This window comes from Belonocnema kinseyi, chromosome 3, assembly GCF_010883055.1.
Source record: "Belonocnema kinseyi isolate 2016_QV_RU_SX_M_011 chromosome 3, B_treatae_v1, whole genome shotgun sequence".
Lineage (NCBI taxonomy): Eukaryota > Metazoa > Arthropoda > Insecta > Hymenoptera > Cynipidae > Belonocnema > Belonocnema kinseyi.
This window is the reverse complement of record NC_046659.1, coordinates 151,442,408-151,458,170: the sequence shown is the minus strand read 5'-3', so window position 1 is coordinate 151,458,170 and position 15,763 is coordinate 151,442,408. Positions and strand designations below refer to the sequence as shown.

The 15,763-nt window shown below is 26.0% G+C and overlaps 1 protein-coding gene across 2 annotated transcripts in view; it reads left to right on the top strand.

The window, feature by feature from the left end:
* Positions 1 to 14,161, top strand: part of LOC117170286 (Usher syndrome type-1G protein homolog) — a 55,090-nt gene extending 40,929 nt beyond the window's left edge. For both annotated transcript variants that reach the window (XM_033356959.1, XM_033356958.1), the window contains exons 4-7: positions 4,551 to 4,824; positions 8,161 to 8,472; positions 11,003 to 11,207; positions 13,819 to 14,161. In XM_033356959.1, coding sequence (XP_033212850.1) covers positions 4,551 to 4,824; positions 8,161 to 8,472; positions 11,003 to 11,207; positions 13,819 to 14,063 — 1,036 coding nt within the window. In that variant the 3' untranslated portion in view covers positions 14,064 to 14,161. The remainder of the gene's footprint in view (positions 1 to 4,550; positions 4,825 to 8,160; positions 8,473 to 11,002; positions 11,208 to 13,818) is intronic.
* The last annotated feature ends 1,602 nt before the right edge of the window (positions 14,162 to 15,763 follow it).

The window sequence follows — 15,763 nt, the reverse complement described above, 5'->3', positions numbered from 1 at the left end:
ATTTTTTTACTAAATTATTCAACTTTCAAGATAAAATGACGAATTTTTAATATAAAACAGTTGAATTATTAAATAAAAAATATGAAATTTTGACCAAAAATGTTAATGTACCAAAAAAGACGAATTTCCAACAAAATCCAAGAATTCTCACCTAAAAGTAGAATTTTCAACTACACTAGATTAATTTTCAACGAAAAAAAGATTTTGTAATTTTGAAAAAATTTCAAGAATTCTGAAGCAAAAAGTTGAATTTTGAACTAAAAAAGGTGATTTTCTAAAGAAAAAGCTTGAAATTTACTACAAAAAGTGACGAATTTTTTTCACAAAATTCGAGAATTTTCAACCAAAAGTTGAATTTTGACATAAAAAAATGCATTTTTAAACCAAAAGATTAATTTACTACCAAAAAAGATTTTTCAATCCAATTCAAGAATTTTCAACCTAAAAGTTGAATTTTTAAAAAAGAAAGAATTATTTATTTTTTATTTTTAAGATAGTAGTTCAACTAGAAAACCTAGTTGTTCAATTTCTAACCGAAAAGATGACTCTTTGAACAAAAAGTTTAATCTACTACCAAAGAAGACGGATTTTTAAAAAAATTCAAGATGATTAATTTATTACAAAAAAAACATGAATTTTGAAATAAAAAAGACGACTTGTGAAACCAAAAGATTAATTTACCAACAAAAAAGACGAATTTTTAACAAATTTCAAGAATTCTTAACGAAAAATTGGATTTATAAAAAAAACGAAAATTATTTTTTGTAAATTTTGTAGAAAGTAGTTTCATTTAAAAAACTAGATGTTAAATTTTAAAAAAAGAAGAATTTTTAAACAAAAATATTAGATTACTACCAAATATGACGAATTATCAATAAAATTCAAGAATTCTCAACCAAAAAGTGGATTTTTTAATGAAATTCATTTAATGTCAGTCCATATAACGTTGCATAAACATAAAATGTTCCAGAGACGTTTTAAAGACGAAATGGGAACATAAAAAATTTGTAAAACATTATTTGGTCTGACTTAGTACAGTTTTAAAACGTTCAAATAACGTCTAAAAAAATCAATTTTTAAACAAAAAGATTAACTTTCTACCAAGAACAGAAATTTGCAATACAATTGAAGAATTTTCAACTAAAAAAGATGAATTTTCTACTAAAACCGTAATTTTTTAAACAAAAAGATTAATTTTTTAACGCAAAAAAGGAATTTTTAGAAAATCTAAGAATTCTTAACCAATAAGTTGAATATTTATGAAAAAAAGAAATTTTTTTAATTTTTGAGAAAGTTGTTCAAATTTAAAACATATTTGTTAAATTTTTAACGAAAAAAACGAATTAAAAAAAAAGAGATTATTTTCCTGCCGAAGAAAAGGAATTTTTAAAAAACTTCAAGAATTATCGACCAAAAAGTTGAATTTTCAACTAAAAAATATGAATTTAAAAAAATACGAGTTTTTAACAAAATTTAATAGTGCTGAACCAAAAAGTTAAATTTTGAACTAAAAAACATTAAGACGAATTGTTAACAAAATTCAAGAACACTCGACCAAAAAGTTGAATTTTCAATTGAAAGTTATGAATTTTTAAACAAAAGCTTAACTTACTATAAAAGAAGACGAATTTTTAACTAAATTCAAGAATTCTCGACCAAAAAGTTAAATTTTCAACTAAAAAATATGAATTTTTATACAAAAAGATTAATATACTACCAAAAAAGACTAATTTTCAATAAAAATCAAGGATCCTCAACCAAGAAGTTGAATTTATAAGAAAAAAAAAATTTATTGAATTTTTAAGAAATTAGTTCAAATTTAAAACCTTGTTGTTAAATTTTTAATCAAAAAATAAATTTCTAAAGAAAAAGATTAATTTACTACCAAAAAAGACGATTTTTTACCAAATTCAAGAATTCTAAACAAAAAGGTTGAATATTTAAACCAAAAGATTAATTTACTGTAAAAAAAGACGAATTTTCAATAAAATTCCAGAATTCTTAACCAAATAGTTCAATTCTTAACAACAATAAAATATTATTTTATAACCAAAAAGATTAATTTATTAGCAAAAAGGATAAATTTTTAATAAAATTCAAGAATACCCCAGCAAAAAGTTGAACTTATAACTAAAAGCATAAATTTTTGAACAAAAAGATTCATTTTCTACCTAAAACGAATTTTTTTTTTTTAAATTCAAGAATTCTTAAATAAAAAGTTCATTTTTCAACCTAAAAAGATGAAATTTGAAACGAAAAGATTAATTTCATACCAAAAAAGACGAATTTTCAATAAAGTTCAAGAATTCCTAGCATTTTCTATTGCCTAAAAAAACCGATGTTACTAAATATCTCGAAAATATCGAACACTTTTTTGTCGAAAACCTTATTAGTTGCGACACTGCGTGAATATAAGTTTTAATGACTGCTTTCAGATTTTTTATCTATAACTAAAGATTTATGGATTTTATGCACCATCAACTTTGTATATCAAATTTTTCAAATAAATGATTTTACTTCATCATTAAATGTATTTCTAAATGTGTCTAAACATTTTTGAAAAAAAAAAACATTTAAATTGTAAATAATTGTTTAATATGGGAATATAATTCTATTAATTAAGAATTAAGAAGATTTTTTATAATTTTGAAATATTTTTTTGGAATGAATTTTATAAAGATTTCTGGAAAAAATTTTTAATGCTGTAAGTAAAGTTTTAAAAGTATAATATTTTAAGTTTTAAAGATTTCAAAAAGTGTAAAGAAAAAATGTTTTTAACTTTTCAGGATTTAAAAAACTTTTAGGAAAACCAAATTTTGCAACTGAAAAATATTACGAAACATCTTAAATTATCTTTTTAAATTGTCCAAAAAAGTGTAAATAAATCTAAAACCAAATTTAATAGGAACTTATAAGATATTTCAGGAAATTTGCAAAGTTTTAAGAAAATGAAAAAACTCTTTAGATTCTTTGGAAAAATTAAAGCGATTAAAAAAAATACTTTAAACAAAATATTTAAAAAGAATTAAAAACATTTCAAAAGATTTCCGAAATTCTTAAAAAAGAATCTGAAAGATTTTAAGAAAATTTTTATAATTTTCCAGAATATAAAAACATTTTTTATTTGAAAAATAAACTTTGAGAAAAAATTGAAAAAGATTTCAAAACATTTCAAAACATTTTCTTAACATTGAAACCATTGTGGTAAGAAATTAATCTTTTTGGTTGGAAATTAATTTTCTTTTAAAAATACATTAATAAAGTTTTTCATAAAAGCGTTATATTTTGCTTTATTTCAACTTAACATCAACAATATTTTAGGTAATAATTCTTGTTTAAGATATAAAAATTTACAAGCTTGAACAATTTCGGATTTTATTATAGTTTTTCGTCGGAAATTAATACTTTTATTCGCAAAAATCATCAGATTTCAAAGTTTTAAAGTTTCAAAGAAAAATCATTATAATTTGAACAGTATTTAGAATAAAATAACAAATTTAGTTACTATATATCGAGGAAATTCTATTTAATACAAAAATTATGCTTCAAAGAAGATTCACATACTTTTAATAATTCTAGGATATATTAGCGTTTTATGCCAGAAATCGATATTTGAATTGTAAAAAATCGTTAGATTTCAAAAAAGAGATATTTTTTGTACAATTTTAGATGAAACTAACAGTTTTCACTAACAATATCGATATAGGTTGAAATAACGATTCACAATTTTGAAAAAATTTAAGGTTCTGTTAATATTAATAATTTTTTAATTTAAAAAGTCGTGAAACGCACATATTTCAATATTTTTTGCTAATGGTTTTGCTTAATTCGATAGACGTAACAATACTTATTTATACAAAATAAATATTTTGTGTAAAAAACAGCTTGGGGGAGCCCTAAATACTTGTTTTTTTTATTCTGCTAAAACTCTTAGTAATTTATTTGATTGAAAAGAGTGTATTGTACATAATCTGATGTAAAAATAGACACAGCAATCAATAAAATAAAATAAACATTTTATTTACAAAGACTTTCTTGGGGTACCCCTAATTTTTTTTTTAATTCTGCCAAAAGGCAGAAGTCATATTGGCACCAAAAGAAACACTTTTTAGTAGTGCCATTTGAGAAAAAAATACTTTTTTTTACCACACTCTTACTCATAAAGCCTAAATGTATTAATCTAAAGGATAAAATAAAAGCTGGATAAATTTATAGTGAAGACGAGTAATACACTCCAGGTCCCGTATAAGCCGTTCCGGTATTGTAATTCCTAGAACTGCCGGTCCACTTAGTTTCTCAGAGGGCGAGAGACGATTACGATTTCCGACTCGGAATGGCCGCAGTGCGCGAGTACTCAATCTAGTATATTGCGCAATATTATTCATTCCAATTGGAAAGGGTTCTGGTGGCACTGACTGTTTACTTTTCGAGATTACCGATTTGTTAACAGGAAAAGTGCGAGGCAGCCCCCGAAACTGTTATTATATGGGACCTACTTTGACTAATTTTTCGAAAGTGGTAATTTGAAGAAAAAAATATACATTTCTCAGATTGAAAGAATACCTCAAAAGACAAAAAATGGCAGAAATGAGAGCAGAGAAGGAGCAAAAAAAACTGTTGAAGGATCGAGCGAAATTGGATGTGGAAACAGTAAATGACCACAATATCCTTCCCCACAGACCAAGTATTTTAACTTTCAAAGGCAGAGTAAAACCTTCACCGACTTACAGTGATATTGTCGGAACAGGAACAAAAAGACAAGGAAGTGCAGTTCACAGAAAAGCTTTAGCTAGAAAGGCCGTAGACGACTTCAAAGTTGTGGAGGTAAGCAGAAAAGTTTTATTTTTATTATTCATTAAATGTTATTATTATACCACATTTCCTCCCATCACATCCTCTACATTCCCTCTCCTTCACCTACTACCCTCCACGGTAATTTCCTTACTTCTCTTGTCATCCTTTTACTTACTGCACTTGCCTCACTTAACCTACTTTCCCTCGCCACAATTCCCCGGCTTCCTCTCCTCTAACATCCCTTACTTCCCTTTCCCTCCTTCTCCATCCTCTACTCCCCATCTCCTTACATTCTTTACTACCCTCTACATTACTTCCTCTACTTCTCCTTCCATCCTTTTCCCTAATTTACTCTTCTTGATTCCGCTCTCCTCCATTCCCTGCCATCCCTCATCTAACAACCCTTACTTTCCTTCCCCTACTTCTCCATCCTCTACTTCCCCTCTCTTTAGTTCACCTCCGACCCCCACATTACTTTCCCACTTCTTTTACCATTCTTTCCCTTGCATTACTCCCCTCCCTTCACCTGCTTCGCCTACTCTAAAATCCCCTACTTCCCTTCCTTTACTGCCCCTCCCGGAAAAAATTAAGACAGACGGATACCCGACTGAAACTATTAGGTTTTCTGTCCAGGTAGATCAAACCCTGAGAATGCAAAAAAGTTCTAATTTAAAGTTATTTTTATTGTATTTTATTGTATTTTTTTTTTGCAAAATGGTTATAGTTTGTCATACCTGTTTGTAAAAAAATTTTCTTCCAGAGCTTGCAGAACAAAATTAAATTTGATTTTTTTAATACTATTTTTACTGAAATTTTTTCACACTTTTTCCATTTTACATGAGAAGGGTTGTATGTATGGAAGGAAAAGTAGGGAAAGTAATTTTGAGGATAGTATGGGAAATAAGGAGATGAGGAGTAGAGGATAAAAAAGGAGTGGAAGGGACTAGGGTGATTAGGCGAAGTGATGGGAAGTAAAGGGAGTAAAGTGTGGTAAATAATGGTAGGAGAAGTAGGGGAAGTGATGTGAGGAGTAGTAGGGGAAGTTAGGAAATGAGGATTAGATGATCGAGAAGAAATGGAAAGGACCAGGAGGAGTGATGTGAGGGGGGTAGAAGAAGTGAAAGGAGTTAAGTGTGGGAAATGCTGGGAGGAGAAGTAGGGAAAGTGATGTGAGAGTTGTAGGGGAAGTTAGGAAATGAGGATTAGATGATTGAGAGGAAATGGAAAGGACTAGGAGGAGTGATGAGAAGAGGAGTAGAAGAAGTGAAGAAAAGTGACGGGAGTGAAATATAGGAAGTGATGGGCGGAAACGTAAGGATTTAATAATCACTTTCTTTTGAATTTTACTTTTAAAGTGTACTTTTTTTAACAAATACTTTTATTCATTCAAAAAAAATTAAAGATATGAGGAATTTTCCAAAAAAGATGTTCAGTAGTAACGCGAATTTTAGAAGCGTATTTAATTAGTTGGAAAGAAATGAATGATTGCTATAGGGCAAAAGAAATGTTCAAACAAATTCTTATCATTTTATGCATTTATAAATAATATTTAACCGTCTTAACGGAATTTACAGCCAATTATTAACAATGGCTTCTTCGTATGAATCAATGATATTCTATAAATGTTTAAAGAAACATTAGTAATAAATTAATTACCTGGCTATTTTTCAGCATTCAATTATGTGTTTTAATGTAATCAACTGTTAATAACAAATTTTTTAACTTTTTGTTAAACAATTCGATAATAATCTACTATTATTATTATTATTGATTATTTAATTAACGTAGTCGTATAAAGTATACAATGTAATATTTCGAAAAGCAAATAATTATTGCTAACTAAGTTTCAGTATATTGTACACAGTAATGCTGTAATTAGCCAAATAATTCATTTTTTCATTAAGTTGTGTAAACAATGATCAAATGTTGCCGATTCATAGCATGAATTTATTGCTAAATAATTACCTGTTAATTTCATGAAAAACTGTGATTTCAATGTATAAATACACAACATAGTGAAAATTGGTTTAAACAATTGCTGTTAACAATAACAAGGACTTATTGATATTGAAAAGTCTTTTAAAATTTATAAGTTAGTAATTTATAGTTATTTGAGTCGAGAGAACCAAGTTCGCACGTCCAAAAATAGCCAGGCTGCATTTTTTAATTAGGATTGTTTAAACAACTATCAATTCTTAAGTGATGACCAAATATGATATTTAAATTTTATTGCCAAGTAATATATGATCGATTTCGTAAAAAAAAACTGATTTATTCCATCATGAATACCTGATTTGGATAATTGTTTGTAAAACTTGTTTGTAAGAGTTTTTTATAAAATAAAAAATTATTTAATAACTTTCATTTATTAAACAAAAAAACTCTTTCTGTCCATAAACTATTTAAATATAGTTCGAATGAAGTTACGAATTGCTGTTAATGCCCACAAAACCATTTACATTAACTTATTTATTTATAAAAAATTCATATTTTTTTCAACTTTTGCACTGCTGTTGAAGATTCTTTTTGGACAGTTACTTTACATTTTCTACCTATTTTTTATAAATCCAAGTATTTTTTAAAAATCGCTAAGTTGCAAAAATCAAGATTTTAAAAGAATTTGTAAAATAAAAATAACAACAGTTTTTGAAATTAAAACAATTGGAATAAAAAAAATCAATGATTGATTTATTTATTAGCTAAAAATCTTGGTTAAATATCAGTATTGACTTATTTCCGACAGAATTTATAAGAAAAAACAAAATAAATATAATAAATTAAATAATATATTAAATTAAATTTACTCCCTAGTTATCAATTACAAATATAATATAAAATATAAGGCATTGTATCCATTTAATTATTTGCGTTTATTTAAGAAATTCTCTTTTTGATCAAAAATCATATTTTCGAAATTGCTAATTTCGTCACTATATTTTCTTACAAATCTTATTATTGCACAAAAAATTAAATTGAAAATTTGAGGCGTTTCAGGGCCTTAGAATTTTAATTCGGAGAATGGTTTTTTCCAAAAATGTAACAAAAATACAATTTAAACAAAAATGCTACTTGCTATTACGCGATTAATTATGTATTACTAAGCCTTTTTACGCATTGTTACGTACGATTACGCAAATATTACGCATTATCGCGTGATTAATATGCATTTTTGCGCGATTATCACGCATTCTAGCGCGATCAATGCGCATTATTACGCGAATATTACGCATTATTGCGCGATTAATGCGCATGATTACGCGAATATAACGCATTATTGCGCGATTGTGGTGCATTATTACGCGATTAATGCGCATTATTGTGCGATGACTACGCATTATTGCGCGATTAATAACAAACAAATTTCAGATTGAAGTAGATGGAAAGAAATCAATCAGAAGTTTGAAAGGCCTCAGGAGAGATTCGGAAGTGATGTATGTAGGAAAATATGAAACAAATCCTCAACACCCAATAGGTAGAAGAGGAAAAATTTCCGACGTTTGGGGAACTTTGAGTAAAGCCCAAAGTACTCCAGATTTACTAGGTGACAGAAAATACGAAGCAGATGCAGAAGAAGAAGAGGAAGAGTCAACGAACGTTGTGGGTGAGACGGTTCTTCTTCAAGAGCCTGCAAGTATCTTCAATCGACCAGGTTTCGGATCCGTAGCCTTCAGGAGATCAGTAAGTTTCAGATGACAAAAAAACGTGAAAGGAACTGAAGAGTAAGGAGTAAGCTAATAAAAACTGATAAAACTACCTCAGTTAATTTTTCAATATTTAAGGATATATTGTAGCTCAAATTGTAATAAGTAGGAAATGAATCAATTTTATCAACTTTTATTAATAATAATCTTTTACACCATAGGGAGAGGGACTTATATATGAAAAGCATGGTGCGGTCTACAGACCGCACGGCCACACTTACAGGTTACGATGGGTTATCCTATCAGGATAACCCGCAATTCAAATAAAAATTTAGGTAACGTTTTTTGACCAATACCAAAGGGGTTTAAAGTTTTTAAAGTTTAAAAAAATTATAATTTTTTCCCTGGGTTCAAAAATTATTGCAAATTTTTTATGTGCACATTTCCCGATAACAAATAATAACATAAAATAATGTTTTAGGAAAATTAATTATTGAGCAAGTTAGAATTTTTTAAATACCAACAAAAATTGCATTTTTTAAATAACACCAAAAATTGCATTTTTTTAAATACCAACAGAAGTTGCATTTTTTGTATTTAGTTGAATGAGATGCTTACTTAAATTTTGTCAAGGTATGTTTGATAAAATTAGTTCTTTTCGAACGGAAAAACATCCCATTATTATTATTTTTCCCCAATAATAACTTGATAAGTTTCGAAATCACTTTCATATTTCAGAGTTGACACTCTTACTCAAATTTCTCTTTTCTTAAATACTTTTTCTTCTTCCCCTGTTTTCAAGAAATTTAACTTTCATCTCGTTTTTTCGTTTAAATGCGAACTGAAATTAATAGAAAACAATCAGTAAATCAAACTACTTTTGATTGAACTGTCTACTATTATATTTTTCACTCTGAGTTCTTCTCGATTGTTTAACAATTCTATTATTTCGTTACAAATTTCATTATTTTGTTGCAAATGCAACTATTTTGTTAAAGTCATATTTTTTTGTTAAACGTTCGTTGTTCAAAATTGATTTTTTATTGAAGATTCATTTTTTTATTAAAAATTTCATTATACCATTTTTATAAAATTAATCTTCTTCATTAATGAATCATCTTTTGTTTTGAATGTTGATCTCTCTTGTTGAAAATAATTTTTTTTCTAGAAAATTCCTCATTTTAGTGGAAAATTCATCTCTTTGTTTCAGAATGAAACTTTTTTTAATTCGTTTCTTTTTGCTTGAATTCTGTTTTTTATTTTAAATTAAACTTTTTTTTGTGAAATATCAACTATTTCGCAGTAAATTAAATTTTTTAATTAAAATTCAACTCTTTGCAGAAATTTAGTTCTTTTCGCTTGAAAAATCCCACTGTTTTCTTTTTGTTTTTTAAATAATTCATCTATTTGGCTTGAAAATTGAACAATTTAGTAGAAAATTAAATTCGGTCGAAAATGAACCTTTTTGTTAGTCATATTTTTTTGTTGAAAATTCAATAAGTTTGGTAGAAAATTAAACAATTTATTTGAAAATTTACCCATTTAGTAGAAAAATTAGCTTTAAAAAAAATCATATTTTTGGGTTGAAAATTCATCCATTTGATTGAGGATTCAACTATTTTGTTGAAATTTCGTTTCGTTTCTTTTAATTTAAATGATTTAAAACTCGTCTTTTTATAGAAAATTTATTTTTTATGGTAGAAAAGTTTTGGCAAAAAAAAACGTTTTTATTGAAAATTCAAATTTTATGTTAGAAAATTCAGCTTCCTTTTTAGTAAATCTTTTTAGCTTGAAAACTCAACTGTTTTTTGTTGAAAATCAACTTAATGTTAAAAATTTAACCTTTCTTTAAATTCATTTTCATTGATTGAAAATTCATTTTTCTCGATTGAAAATAAAGTTTTTTGTTGCGCATTCAAATGTTTTATAACAGGGATTATTTTCATAATTTACCTTTTTATGAATAACATTTTTTTTTAATTTCAAAATTCTAGTTCCATGAAAAAAAATCCCTGTTTTAAACAAAAAATATTTAATTCATTACGGATAATTTCTGCCCTAAGGTAAAAATTATAATTCTTAACGAAATTTCCTAAAATGAAAATGAGTCTAAAGTCAAAATTATTATTCTTCACGGGAATTTTTTTATATTTATTTTATTTATTCCCTGAGTCAGCATATAATTATAAGTCTTTAAAAAAATTCCTGTCCCAAAGAAGAAAATATAATTCTTTACTAAGATTTCCTATCCCAAGTCAGAATTGTAATTTATTATTATTTTTTTTTATTCCGCGTTCCAAGTGAGAATATAATTTGTGCATAAAGTCACTGTTCCATTTCAGAATTAGGGTAACAAAGATCTGAAACCTTCTGTAATTTAAATATTTTTTGTAGTCTTTTTTAAATAATAGATTATAAGGGAAATATTGATCGGAAATTATTTTGTTTAATTCATTTTATTTTATGCATAAATGTTCAAATTAAAATTCATGCAAGTATTGTTTTATCACGTTTTCAAATTTGTACCTACCTGCAACAAAATTCTAAATATGTTTTTTTTTATTTAGGTGACTGCCACACTCGAAAATTTACCCATTACTCAAGTTGAAATTCATCATGCGGCAAGTGGAGAACCGGTTCGAAATGGATCCGAAAGCAGATCAACAAATAGTCAGAAAAATTTCACAAATGGTCATAACGAAGAAATCAGTATTGGAAGTGCTGGAAGTTTAGTCCGAAGACAACATATGTGGGACGATGACTTACTATCTGGTAAATTTATTTTAAAATATACATTTTTACTTATTTTTTTATACTATTTTTGACTTTTTTTATTTTTTAACTTCCAAATTTCTGATTTTGCAAAATCAAGTGTGTGGCACGGTGCGGCGGAACCAATATTTACAAAAATCGATTTCTTGGGACATTATATTTTATGGGTTTAAATGTTTATTTATTAAATTCTCATGTTGGGATTAGAAATGAAAGAAAATATAAAATGTTGCCAATTTAATGTTTTATTTTATTTTACAATTGTCAAATTTCTTTTATTTTTAACAGTTGAAAATTAAATTTTCTTCCATTTTCAAGAATAGAATTTTCAACTGTTGAGAATTCAATTATCAGTATTCTTTAATTTTCAACAGCTATAAATTAATTATTCATTAATAGAATTTTCAAAGTTCAAATAAATTTATATTTTCTTCAATTTTCATCAATAGAATTTAAACTATTGAAAATTTAATTAACAATTTTCTTCAATTTTCAACCTACAATAATTCAATTTTTAATTCTCTTCTGTTTTGAACAGTTTTATTTATTAGTGTTGATAATTGAATAATCAATTTTCTGCAATTTTCAACAGTTCTATATTTGACGACCTTCTATTGTCAATAATAAAATTATCCACTGTAGAGAATGTAATGATCAATTTTCTTCAAATAATTGCATTTAAAAATTCAATTTTTCACAGTAGAATTTTCAAATGTAAAAAATTCATTTTTTTTCATTTTCAAGAACAGAATTTTCAACTACTGAAAATTCAATTATCAGTTTTCTTCAATTTTCAACTGTTGAAAATTTAATCAACAATTTTCTTTCATTTTTAACCGACAATAATTCAATTTTTAATTCACTTCAGTTTTCAAAAGTTTAATTTTTTAGTGTTGATAAATAAATGATCAATTTTCTGCGAACAGTTGAATATTCGATGTCCTATTTTCAAAAATAAAATCATCAACTGTTGAATATTCAATTATCAATTTTCTTTCAACATTTAAAAATTTTTATTCCCATGATAGAATATTCAACTGTAGAGAATTCAATAATCAATTTTCTTCAAATCATTGCAATTAAAAATTTAATTTTACACAATAGAATTTTCAACTGTTAAGAATTCAATTATCAATTTTCTTTAATTTTAATTTGTTGAAAATTCAGTGATCGTTTTTCGATTTTTGAGAATTCAATTGTCAATTTTCTTCACTTTTCAACGGTCAAAAATTTAATTCTTTTCTATTTTCTCCAGTCAAAAATTCCATTTTCTTTAATTTTCAACAATAGAATTTTTAACTTTTGAAAATTTAATTACAAATTTTGAACAAATGAATTTTCTACTGTTCATAATTTAATGATCAGATTTCCTAAATTTTCAAATGCTGCAAATTAATGTACCAACATTCTTCAATTTTCCGCGGTTAAAATTCCAATTATCAAATTTTCTTCGACTTACAACATAAAAAATTTAATTTACCGCCATAAAATTCCCACAGTAGAATTTTCAACTTTAGAAAATTGAATGATAATTTATCTTCAATTTTTAATTGTTGAAAATTTAATTATCCAGTTTCTTTAATCTTCAACTAGCATTGATTTTTTCTTTAACGGCCCGATGATTTTGAATTTGATCATTTTGTTTTTGATTACAGTTATTGTATTATAAGAACAATTTTAGATCAAATTCAAAATTATCGAGGCGTTAAAAAAAATCAATGCTAGTTGAAGATCAAAGAAACTTGATAATTAAATTTTCAACAATTAAAAATTGAAGATAAATTATCATTAAATTTTCTAAAGTTCAAAATTGAATAATAATTTATCTTTTAGGCAATTCAAAATTCAAAATAAATTATCAAGTTTCTTTAATCTTCAACTAGCATTGATTTTTTTAAACGGCCCGATAATCTTGAATTTGATCTTAAATTTTTCTTAGTATCCAATAACTTTAATCAAAAACAAAAAGATCAAATTAAAAATTATTAGGTCGTTTAAAAAAAATCAATGCTAGATGAAAGCTAAAGAAACTTGATAATTAAATTTTCAACAATTAAAAATTGAAGATAAATTATGATTCAATTTTCAACTGTAGACAATTGAATAATAATTTATCTTCAATTTTCAATTGTTGAAAATTTAATGATCAAGTTTCTTTAATTTTCAACTAGCATTGATTTATTTTAACGGCCCGATAATTTTGAACTTGTTCATTTTGTTTTTTATTACAGTTATTGGATTCTAAGAACGATTTTATATCAAATTTAAAATTATCATGCCGTTTAAAAAAATTAATGCTAGTTGAAGATTAAAAAAACTTGATAATTAAATTTTCAACAATTAAAAATTGAAGATAAATAATCATTAAATTTTCAACTGTAGACAATTGAATGATAATTTATCTTCAATTTTCAATTGTTGAACATTGAATTATCAAGTTTCTTTAATCTTCAACTAGCATTGATTGTTTGTTAAACCGCCCGATAATTGTTCTTAGAATCCAATGACTTTTATCAAAAACAAAATGCAATTTGCAAAAAACTTGCAGTTAAAATCAATTCCATCACACCGTGTTTGACTATTTTTAAATCTAAATTTAAATTTATTATAGAAGAGGATGACACTGGCCAAGTTTGGACACCACTTGAAAGATTTTTGGCAGCGCACAATATTAGCAATATAAGTCCAGTACTTGAGGCTGAGCAAATTGATTTAGAGACATTAATGTTGTTAACGGAAATGGACATTACTGCCCTGAAACTTCCACTCGGACCCAAAAGAAAATTGCTGAACGCAATCGAACTCCACAAAGCCTCGAACTGTCAACAAAGCGCCACCATGAACAGCCGACTATAAATACACTCAACTCCCGATATAAGAATCTCCGGTTTACGATATTCCTATATTTGATGTTTTAATCGATGAGATAAATTCCCGGGTTTTTCCAGGTTCGCAAACATTTTTCACGATAAATAAAATTTTTAAAATCGAACACTAAAGCTAAAAGGGTTTCCACTTTTGTTCACTTTTTACTACCTAAAGAACATATCCTTTAAAAAAAATTTTGTTTCTTTCTTTATTTATTAAATAAAAATGTTTTTAATAAAAAGATTTAAACTTCAAACTCTTTTAATTGTTAAAGTCTTTAAAACAGCACTTTAAAATTGTTTAAATTAAAAATGTAAGCTTAAAAATAAAAATCTAGAATGGAAAATTTTTTAAGTAAAAGACTTTTTAATAGCGCATTGTAAACCGAATAATAGCATATTTGAAAAAGATTGCAATTCAACTGATTATTTAAAAAACTGTTGAGATCGAATTTCCGGGGTTTTCCCGATCTCAAAAATCCAACCGAAATTGTTCAGGCGGCCCTGCTTGTTTGCGTTGGGATTCTCTCGATTTAGGATCAAGGCCACTCAAAGCCATGTCCGAAACCGTTCTTATATCGGTAGTTGAGTGTTATTTAAAACTGATGCCTAAGACTTATGAAATAACGTAGTTTCACTAATAATTATTTGTAAATTAAAAAAATATTATTTAAATACGGTAACTTTGTAAATATACCTATATAGCTAAAAGATGCCTCAAAATAAAAAGGCGTGTTGCAGATTTTCTTGGTTTTATTTCACAATTGTCATACGAACAAATATACACAAGTTTTCTTTTCTATCTTCGCATGAAAATAAATAATGTATTCCATCACTGAACTCAAGGAAGGATTAGATTTGCGAATTTTTATAAACAACTGAACTTTCTTAATTGTCCGGAAATTCTGGACCAATAGACGAATAATTCATTCTTCTCCATTAATAAATTTTGCGTTAGGAATTCATCCTTTTTATTAAAGTGTTATTTATTGGTTCAAAATTGAATTATTTTTTGGAAAATTTAAGTAAAGTGAAACTATTTTTATACAATGCAAAAAATTTGCATTTTTGGCTAAAAATTTTGTTTAAAAATTATGGTCAAAAATTAGTTTTTCTTTATAGAAAATTAATCTGTTTTAGTTGAGGTTTCAAGTTTTTTATTGAGAATTTGTATTTGTTTTTATCTGTTTTCTATTTTTTATTAAAATCTTTCTTGTTAAAATATCAATTATACAATTTTTCTTGAAAATCAAATTTTTTTGTTGAAAATTCATAAATTTTGATGAAATTTTCTTTTGCTAATATTTTGTTTTGCTCTCACAATATAACTATTTTGTTTAAAATTCAAATGATTGCTTAAAAGTTAACTTTCTTGTTGAAGATTCAACTGTTTTATAAAAAAAAAATCATTCTTTTTGGCTTGAAAATTCCACAATTCCGTATGAATTTACCGTTACAAAATTAAACTGTTTTGTAGAAAATTAGTTTTTCTCATTGAAAATCATTTATCCTCAATAAAAATTGAACTATGCCATTTTAGGCTAAAAAAATAATTCATTTTAGTTAAAAAATTCAACTAGTTAAAACTTAGTTAAAATGTTTTGAAACAAAGAATAAATGTATAAAATAAAAATATCGTTCAAAATATTTCGTTGAATTTTATGTAATTTTTTTTTAAAAAAGTCATGT